Source organism: Poromitra crassiceps (genome assembly GCF_964638095.1).
Source record: "Poromitra crassiceps genome assembly, chromosome: 1".
Classification (NCBI taxonomy): domain Eukaryota; kingdom Metazoa; phylum Chordata; class Actinopteri; order Beryciformes; family Melamphaidae; genus Poromitra; species Poromitra crassiceps.
Genome location: NC_139623.1, coordinates 44,259,030 through 44,269,887, shown reverse-complemented (window position 1 = coordinate 44,269,887; position 10,858 = coordinate 44,259,030). Strand labels below are relative to the sequence as shown.

Below are 10,858 nucleotides of genomic sequence, written 5' to 3'. Positions count from 1 at the left end.
GGCTCAATTCCACCACATTTAACAGCCCTGCACAGCTCGTCCCCACTCGGCTCTAATCGTTTCGGCTCGATGGACGTTTTGCTTCCACCGCGGATCATCTGCCCCCACCCACCCCCGCCCCCGCATATCTGTCCTTCGCTTATAGCCGAAGTAGACATAACGTTACAATTAAATCCATCCACAGAACTTTTAAACTGTTTATGAAATACTGGTGCCTCTAAATGACCTACAGTGGACATGGGCGAATGTGACAATCGGCCAGGAAAATGGATATCACTTTGTAGTTAGTCAAACTCAGGCATGCGCTGCGCTGCGCGCGGACGGAAGAGGCGCAACAGAGTGAAGCCTGCCCTGTACCCCGCGGCCTCTCAGGCAAGACCGCGGCTTCACCAAACACCCGCTGCGGCCTAGCGGAGCGCTGCAGCTCAACTAACTACAGGAGCTTGCTGAGCAGCGGACTTTTTTCACTCTGAAAACAATTGAAACCACCGCCACGACTTTATTTCACAAAGGCGAAGGCAGCAACACAAAGACTGATGTAAATAACATAACAGAAGAGAATGTAAGCCCACTAAACTGGTATGCAGCGCATTGACAGTCAGTAGATAGAGTAAACACAATTCTGCCTGGCCAATCAGTCATCTACAATGTTTTCACGTCACCGTATGAACCCGGGTTGACAGAATAGAACCCCGACGAGGCAGGTACGAAAAGTAGCACGACTCGACTCCAATACAACCCGGGCTGGGACAGTTTAAACCGGTGGGATGAGACAATTTATCGAGTCGAGCGGAGCGGGATCGCGCTACTACCTGCGGTGGAAATGAGCCAATACGGTGACGTGAAAACATTGTAGACGACTGATTGGCCAGGCAGAATCGTGTTTACTCTATCTACTGACTGTCAATGCGCTGCATACCAGTTTAGTGGGCTTACATTATCTTCTGTTATGTTATTTCCATCAGTCTTTGTGTTGCTGCCTTCGCCTTAAGTGAAATAAAGTCGTGGCGGTGGTTTCAATTGTTTTCAGAGTGAAAAAAGTCCGCTGCTCAGCAAGCTCCTGTAGTTAGTTGAGCTGCAGCGCTCCGCTAGGCCGCAGCGGGTGTTTGGTGAAGCCGCGGTCTTGCCTGAGAGGCCGCGGGGTACAGGGCAGGCTTCACTCTGTTGCGCCTCTTCCGTCCGCGCGCAGCGCAGCGCATGCCTGAGTTTGACTAACTACAAAGTGATATCCATTTTCCTGGCCGATTGTCACATTCGCCCATGTCCACTGTAGGTCATTTAGAGGCACCAGTATTTCATAAACAGTTTAAAAGTTCTGTGGATGGATTTAATTGTAACGTTATGTCTACTTCGGCTATAAGCGAAGGACAGATATGCGGGGGAGGGGGTGGGTGTGGGCAGATGATCCGCGGTGGAAGCAAAACGTCCAGCGAGCCGAAACGATTAGAGCCGAGTGGGGACGAGCTGTGCAGGGCTGTTAAATGTGGTGGAATTGAGCCAAAGGCTCTCCCCAGATTGGCAGAGGGGGTGCAGTGCAGCAGGGGGAAATTGGCCAAGTACAATTGGGGAGAAAATGGGGGGGGGGGGGGGTCTTAGGAGGGAATTTTAGTCTTCTTTTCAAAAAGAAGACTAAAAACATGCCCAGAGGTGCTGTATTGTTTACCTTGCAACTCTCTCAAATGTCTAAGTCAGCAAAAGAAATAGAAATACCCACGACTACCCACATCCCTTAAAAAACAAAACAATACCATTTTTGCAAGGAATGTTTGCCAACCCCAGATGTTCATATTTCATTTATGGCTTACAGTCATAGACTGTATCTTACAGTCCAGAAAAGAAAAGTGGTGTGGGTGTAACTTAATAAAGAGAGATTGGGGCCGGGTCACTAAATCAGTGTAATGACGTTGTGTGACAGACAGGGGGTATAAACTCAGATGATATGTGTGGCTACTGTCATTGCATCCCCTCACTCACCCACTCTCAATCTCACACACACTGTGAGACATGCACTGATGCACACAGGAGGGTTCAGCTCTGCAGTTCAGAAATGGACACATCTCACCACATAAGTGCCATTGGTCTGGATCACTGAGCTATATTAAATGGTCTGGATGTGTTTGTGGCAACCACCCCTCATCTGTCTCTCCTCATCAGCCAAGCGGTCATCTCGATAAAGAATCCACAAATAATTCAAAACCCAGATTAGCACTTTGCTCACAGAGCATCAGTTCTCTTGTGTTGCCGCCATTTACACTTGCTGCCAGTAAGGGTAATGTCTTCAAAGTCCAAATTGGTCTGAGGATATTATGGGCTACACCAGTGTTTCCCAATCTGGGGGTCGCGACTCCCACTAGGCCGACTAGGGGGTCACCAGAGCTCCCAAGGGGGTCGCCCTCTTGATTGGTGGGTGTGTGTGTGTGTTTTCCATGTCTCAGCATTTAATTCATTTCTGTGAAGAAGAAGAAACTAAACAAGTAAAAATCACACCTGACATCCCATCACTGGCTCAGGAAATACAGGCTCAGAGCGCTCATTAAAAGCCAGGCTGCTTGGACTATTAAAATGTATGTATGATAGTGACATTTAGAGAAAATCACAATACAGACATGTTCCTAAAAATATAAGGAAAAATTGCACACTTCCTGCAGGTATTGAGTTCGCTATTTAGGTCCATGTACAGTAAATTCCTCTGTTCTGTTATTTTTTATATAATGAAATAGACATAAAGATTTTTTTTTTAAGTAGGCTACTTTGACCTCTTTTTTGTAATTGTATGTGGGTGGGGGTCGCCAGTGATACAATGGTAAAATCATAGACTGTATAATAATATAGAATATCGTTGCTGTCAGGCCGAAACCTTGTATCTCCAAAAAAGCAATTTTTCACAAGGAAGAAAAAACGTTCACATTTTAACATAGTGTAATAATATAACAACATTAATAACCAGTAATATAACATATTTCGCTGGTCCAAACTGCCTGAAACTTTCACAGGTTATTTTTGGGTACCCACTAAATCAATTTCTAAAAAGAAAAAGAAAATGGACAAATTTGGAGATACAAGGTTTCTGCCCGACAGCAATATAGGTCCCCTATGACAAAGGTTGGGAATCACTGGACTACACATCAGATGCTTTCTCCATGAAGCACTGGCCCAATGAGGAGTGTTCCAAAAACCATCATGCATTTCTGCACTGTTCTATTTTTGCCAATATTCACGCTATTCTCAGACACAAATATTGGAGAACATCAATCCCTGAAAGAAATCCACAGCTTCCAGTGGAAATTGCACCCACATCAAACTGTGATGGAGTAACTGGAACGAAACGTCCCACCATGACCCATAAACAAAAGCCACTACATAACAAGTGACAAACGTGTTATAGCAGTCCCTCGGCCGCCTAAAAGGCACAGTTACTTCCCTCACCATTCAGGACTGCAATCTATTGGCGGTAGTTTAAGTTACAATACTCAGGCGCTTGGAGGAAGGTCTTGGCCGGTCTATAAACTGAAAATAAAGATCTTTAATTAGTAATGACCTGTGTGAGTTGAGGCCGGTCTGAAAGCCTTGAGAGATCGCTGCACACACACACACACACACACACACAAAGACAAGATGAATGACTGTGGTCTCAATCAGAGCCACCTGAACAGAGAGGCAGATGTGAGGAAGAGGGGGGAGGATGGCGTGGAGAGACGGATCATATTGCAGCCATTACGAAGGCTGTGGCTGTGGCTCCACTGTTCTCTGGAATACACATTCTTGGATGCTTAAAAAAAATTATGAAGAAGGATTGTCTCGTTAAGATTTGTGGAACAGATATTTGCAACAACAAAAAGTGAGTTTACGAATCTTTTATGTATTTGTGGAAGGTGGTTTATATTTGACAGATGACACATTTACACACAGATTGTTCATTTGTTCACACACACATCTTGATCAGACAATCCTTCCCCCATTAAAAGAAAATCCCCCTCCACTGCACTTTCTCATTTCTAACCCGCTGGGTATCACTCCCCAGACGCCCATTCATGTATTTAACAACAGGGAGGTGCAGCGTCGCTCCCTCAGTTTGTGAAGGTTTTATAAATGACCAAACACCTGTAGTAGAGCGGATTAGCTCCCAAAAATAGAGGAATTGTGCACTTTTTGACAGAATCATGAAATTCCACACATAGTTAGGGAATACCATAAGGTTTATTTTAAGATTGGGAGGGAAGTCAGATTTGACCAAAATATGGCTGCCATTTCCCTGTGTCTAATGTACAAATGTGCTTATAACAATAACTAGACCTGGTTGTATGCAGTCTAGATGGGGGAAAAACAATTAAATCTTCAATTTTTCCATTTTCACAGATAGGATAAAATTTTGACAAATCTCAAAGTGCTTCTTGGTGAGAGTAGGGTCCCCTTGGTAATCTAGCCCAGATTTTAAATGTCTAAATGTAATGGTCTTTGAACTGGACCTGGTTTTATGCGGTCTAGATGCGAAAAAACAATGAAATCTCTACTACTGCTCTCTCAGCCAGGGACACAAACACCGTTGTTTTTGACGCACGCATGAAGGCCAATCCAACATCACGCAGAAGAGTCCCCAAACACTTAGGCCTATTAGGAGAAAGGAAGTATCCGTCTCTGACTGCAGTTGTCTCTGTTGGAGTGAAAATCCAAATAATTTGCATCAGAGAATCTGGATATAGTGTTTTCATCAATAATAAAGGCACATTGCAGCAGATTTACAACAACGCTTTACTAGCCTGGTCACCAGGCTCACACTTTACAATAAGGGTCACTATTAATGGTTCATCAATGCTTAATAAGCATTAGTTAATGTTTAGTAACTCTAACCCTTAACTAACCCTAAACTGTTAACTAATACATAAATTAGTACCTAGTTAACATGAGCACAATTAATAAATGATTACTAGACACAATAGTTAACTGTTAATTAAGGCTTAATTGATGCTTAATAATGAACCTTTAATTTAGTTAACCTTATTTTAAAATATTAGCGATTTAGCTTTAGGGAATGAAAGCTAAAAGGTTCCCCGCTCTTCTGGTAGTTCTCCTTTGATCACTGCTGCTCTCTACTCCCTCCATCCATCCCTGCACGAGGCCGTTGCCATGGAGACGGGTTGCCAGGTCTCCGACAGAAAGCTTAACGGGTTAATTAAGGGGCGGGGCCGGCGTGGTGTCTCCAGATGGTAAGCCCTCCTTCGCCATGCGTCTCCAGGGAGCTCCCTCTCCAAGAAAAAGCCTCTCCTGTTTATCCTGTTTATGGCCCCTAGAGGCCTCTCACTCCACACTGTGTCAGAGATGCATTCAGGACCCTGAGCAACAATAGGGATTATGGAAACTCTGTGCAAAGCTCCTCTTCAGTTCTGCTCACCTGAGGAAGGCTTAGCAGAAATCTATTTTGAACCATAGCAGAGAAATATGTCCAAAAATACAAATAGGCCTGAAAAATGTGTTTCATAATGCATGTTGTCTCCTGAAATGAAAACAATGTAAAAACATGTTTATCTGTATGCAGGCCACACTGCAAGACTTGCAGTGATTTATGTTGTTACTGCTGCAAAACTGCATCAGCAGCACCCTCTAGTGTCTGGATGCATGCAGGACATGAATCAGCATTTATTTCAGGTAAGTTTATTGTCATGAGTATAGAATAACATTTCCGATTTATAACATATCATAAATTCTTCATTTGACACAGTAGAAAAAATAACAGTTAAAATAAAATAAAGTGATAATTGTGCTTGCGTGATGTCCATGTACTGCATAAGCATTTGAATATGCACATGATTTATGTAACACATTAGTTTAGTGCAAATTATGAACATTACAGGTAGCCACATTACAGCAGAAGCCAAACGTGCATTTTCCCAGTGTAATGATGAGCATAGACTATAGGCCAGTGGGTCCCAAACTTCTTTGGCTTCAGTACCCCCTTTTCCATGATTTCTGAATCCAAGTACCCCCTTTACCCGACTACAACATTTTGCTTAGAAAACTGCAAGAGAAAACTGTGATGCAATGAATGAATGATAACCCACCTTTTGAAGAATATAACATTACAAAATAAGAAATGGTGTGAAAGAGTTGCAATTAGTGCCTCCTGAGCAGATTTACTTTAATTCAGTAATTCATTTATTTTCATGATTTATTCTTACATTTTTACATTTTCACCTTTCTGTCGAGTACCCCCTGTAGTACCTCCACGTACCCGTAGGGGTACGTGTACCCCAGTTTGGGAACCACTGGTATAGGATATAGGTTGTGAGCCAGGTAGTGGAAGGTTCTTTGTACTCAGAAGGCATTTTCAGTTTTCTGAATTTGAGTGAATGAATAGTTTGGTTAAATTTGTCTTTGATGTTCGCACACTGTAATGCCTAAACATTATACTGTTTTCAAAGTTAAACATATGGAGAGTCACAGTGTAAAAACAACAACCCATGAAGGTGTGAGACATGATGATAGTGAAATTCAATCATAGAAAAGAACATGATACTACTGTAGAAACAGCATGACTAGAATGGATTTTTTTTTTATCCATATAGCTTCAGACAAACCACAGAATTCACATCATACTGCACACAGCATAATGAATGTATTTTCCATATCGTACTTCCATCTCATCCCCCAAACGCAACATCCTGGTATTATATAGCGATGTTGGAGACACATTTGCCAAGTAATTCAGTATAGTTAAGCCACTGAACAGCAGACTACACAGTATTAACCTGTTTGAATATGATCACTGCTTTAAAGTTTAACAGTATTATCATTATTATTAGTAGTAGTTGTTGTAGTATTGTGAGTGTTGTTCATTACACTTGCTTAAAATAATATTTCTCTGTGCATTAAATAATTAAATATATATAACATAACACATATAACATTGCCCTTTAATAAATGTGTAGCAAATAACACGTGTTTATAGTCTCACAAGTTGGTATTGGTACCCAGGTTTCACAACCAAGCTAAAATAGTGTAACTCATTTCACAACAGACCAACAAGCTAAAAACAAAGCTCACACCTCCACAACTAATGTGAAAAGGATGCAACAGCGCCACTCAATGGCAGATCTCCTTTAAGCCATGAAGTTGAAACTTTTCTCATGCCATGACTAGGACAGGACTATGATTTTAGCAGCTCCTGCACCCCTAGGTGTTGAAGGCGAGGTAGGTGAAGTTCTCCTCCTTGGGTTTGGGTTTGAGGTTGAAGTTGTAGTTTCCGATGCGGTTCCTCTGGTAGTAGAAAAGGCTGATGAAAAGAGCGAGGAAGATGAGAGCCAGGCCTATCCCCAGGCAGCAGAAGCCCACCAGATGAATAGTGTCCAACCCGTCTTTTAAGGACCCTGCAGCAATATGAGTCACGTCAAAGCATGATGAATTAATAAGCAGATACAGAGGGCAACTAGCAGACTACCGTAAAAGCAATTTGGCTAAATCAATACCCTCAACTACAAAATAATGTAAATATTGAGTTTGGCACAGGCAGTACCTCTCTCAAAAATAAGAAGAAAAGAAACAGCACACCTCTGGCCAAGAGTGCTGTATGGCTATTTAGACTCATAACTGTGCAGCAACTTAGACTCATAAAAGAGCCGAAATTTTCACTTGGACTTTCTGACAAAATGATTCTTGAAAATGTGAAATCCGACATGAAAATATTTTATACACTTTGTGACTGTTTAGTAACTTTAGTAGATTCACTTTGGTGGAATTCAGCAGCAAGCATTAAATCAAGACACCTCATATGCTTTATGGTGTTTTACATCAGGATAATTACACATCTGGACTACAGAGGCTAATGTATCGCTGATTATCACTGACTTCCATTCGACTGATATTTCACTGGAGTTTTTTAATGCCGCTTTAAGGTATAATACTTCTTCTCAATCTCAAGAGTAACTGCTTTGTTTTTTTTTGCTACCATTCCAATCACTATAACCTTTTGCCTTATCAAACAGAACCAATCACACTTCTACAGAAACCAGCATTTGATAGCAGAAGTTATTCTTCTAAGTAAGCACACTCACCATAATCATAATTTGATCGGAGTAAAGGCCCAGAGGAGCCATAAGCTGTTCCTATTGTGTTGGAAAGGCGCGCGGCTGTTCCCCCTGTGCAGGCCTGCGAGTAAAACATGAGCAATCATGATCTTACAGGTCACTAACTGATGAGTTAAATATCCTCTTTTGACTTGGGAATGGCATGTGTTTGTTTGCACATCATAACTGTGAAGCTTTAATATATAAATATAATAAACTATATCACATATAATATATACTTTTGGCTGCAATAGCATTTGTCAGGTATGACATTATGCACAGGCTAACCACGGTTCTGCAGCATCGTTCAATCATTGCTCCTCAGAGAGGCAGATTGCATTCACAGTCTGAACACAGTGGAGCCCCTTGGTATAAATTAAGAACTGAGCTGAGCTTGTCATGTTTCCGGTAAGTTGGCACACTTGACAATTGTTTGTATCTATACTTTTACGTACTTTTACGTTTGGTCTGTCTTGTTATGTTATATTGTTGTTTGACAATTGTCCATTGCTTTGGTCCCCCACCACCACCCTCCAAAATACTCACAGGCACGCAGGTGGCAGAGCCCATCTGTACACAGATCTGGACCTGACAGTGCAGGTAGATCACATCCAGGTTGACGAAGGAGAATATGCGTACAGACAGACGAGATGTGCTGGAGTTCCCGTTCTGCAGCACTGTGGTGTGTGTGTTAGGCAGCGGGCAGCTGTGAGCACAGGCAATGGATGAACAGAATCAGTAAATACTCAACATTAAAAATGTGATCTTTTCAGGACTTGTGACTCGACTTGGACTTTAGCACCACTGATGACTCGGACTTGGACTTGGACTCTGACTCGGAACTTTCATGCATTTGGACTTGGAGTTTGGAGACGATGACTTGGACTTGTTCATTGATATACTTTTTTTGTAATATGCTCTAATAATTTGGCATACGTTTGATTCACTATATCATGACATTATTCAATTTCATGCAAGGGCAGACATTTGTGTTCCGCCTACATGCATACTCACGCTCATGTTCAGTAACTCTGGACTCGGACTCCAGTAATTAATTATGGTTCCATTCCATTTAGTTAATGTTATTGGTTACCCCTGCTTTACCTCCTGCTGTACCACCTCAGAAAGTTGCCATGAAAAGAGTCTCGACTCAGACTCTTCTTTGGTGACTCGGACTTGGACTCGAACACTGGGGACTCAAGACTCGACTTGGATTCGAGATATAGTGACTTGACTACAACACTGGATGTGAGTCATTTATGTGATGTGAGTCATTTATATGATGTGATTATAATGTGATGTGAGTCTTCATCATGTGATGTGAGTCATTTATGTGATGTGATTATAATGTGATGTGAGTCTTCATCATGTGATGTGAGTCATTTATGTGATGTGATTATAATGTGATGTGAGTCTTCATCATGTGATGTGAGTCTTCATCATGTGATGTGAGTCATTTATGTGATGTGATTATAATGTGATGTGAGTCTTCATCATGTGATGTGAGTCATTTATGTGATGTGAGTCATCATGTGATGTGATTATAATGTGATGTGAGTCATCATGTGATGTGATTATAATGTGATGTGAGTCTTCATCATGTGATGTGAGTCATTTATGTGATGTGATTATAATGTGATGTGAGTCTTCATCATGTGATGTGAGTCATTTATGTGATGTGATTATAATGTGATGTGAGTCTTCATCATGTGATGGGAGTCTTCATCATGTGATGTGAGTCATTTATGTGATGTGATTATAATGTGATGTGAGTCTTCATCATGTGATGTGAGTCATTTATGTGATGTGAGTCATCATGTGATGTGATTATAATGTGATGTGAGTCATCATGTGATGTGATTATAATGTGATGTGAGTCTTCATCATGTGATGTGAGTCATTTATGTGATGTGATTATAATGTGATGTGAGTCTTCATCATGTGATGTGAGTCATTTATGTGATGTGATTATAATGTGATGTGAGTCTTCATCATGTGATGTGAGTCATTTATGTGATGTGATTATAATGTGATGGGAGTCATCATCATGTGATGTGAGTCATTTATGTGATGTGATTATAATGTGATGTGAGTCTTCATCATGTGATGTGAGTCATTTATGTGATGTGATTATAATGTGATGTGAGTCATCATGTGATGTGAGTCATTTATGTGATGTGATTATAATGTGATGTGAGTCTTCATCATGTGATGTGAGTCATTTATGTGATGTGATTATAATGTGATGTGAGTCATCATGTGATGTGAGTCATTTATGTGATGTGATTATAATGTGATGTGAGTCATCATCATGTGATGTGAGTCATTTATGTGATGTGATTATAATGTGATGTGAGTCTTCATGATGTGATGTGAGTCATTTATGTGATGTGATTATAATGTGATGGGAGTCATCATGTGATGTGAGTCATTTATGTGATGTGATTATAATGTGATGTGAGTCATCATCATGTGATGTGAGTCATTTATGTGATGTGAGTCATTTATGTGATGTGATTATAATGTGATGTGAGTCATCATCATCATGTGATGTGAGTCATTTATGTGATGTGATTATAATGTGATGTGAGTCATCATCATGTGATGTGAGTCATTTATGTGATGTGATTATAATGTGATGTGAGTCATCATCATGTGATGTGAGTCATTTATGTGATGTGATTATAATGTGATGTGAGTCATCATCATGTGATGTGAGTCATTTATGTGATGTGATTATAATGTGATGTGAGTCATCATCATGTGATGTGAGTCATTTATGTGATGTGATTATAATGTGA

The 10,858-nt window shown here is 40.9% G+C and overlaps 1 protein-coding gene across 1 annotated transcript in view; it reads right to left on the bottom strand.

Moving 5' to 3' along the window:
* Window positions 1–7,167: 7,167 nt before the first annotated feature.
* Window positions 7,168–10,858, bottom strand: part of umodl1 (uromodulin-like 1) — a gene marked incomplete at both ends in the record, with an annotated part of 34,570 nt that continues 30,879 nt past the window's right edge. The window contains 3 exons of the mRNA XM_083645030.1: window positions 7,168–7,361; window positions 8,046–8,139; window positions 8,604–8,763. Of these exons, the coding sequence (XP_083501156.1) occupies window positions 7,168–7,361; window positions 8,046–8,139; window positions 8,604–8,763 (448 nt within the window). The remainder of the gene's footprint in view (window positions 7,362–8,045; window positions 8,140–8,603; window positions 8,764–10,858) is intronic.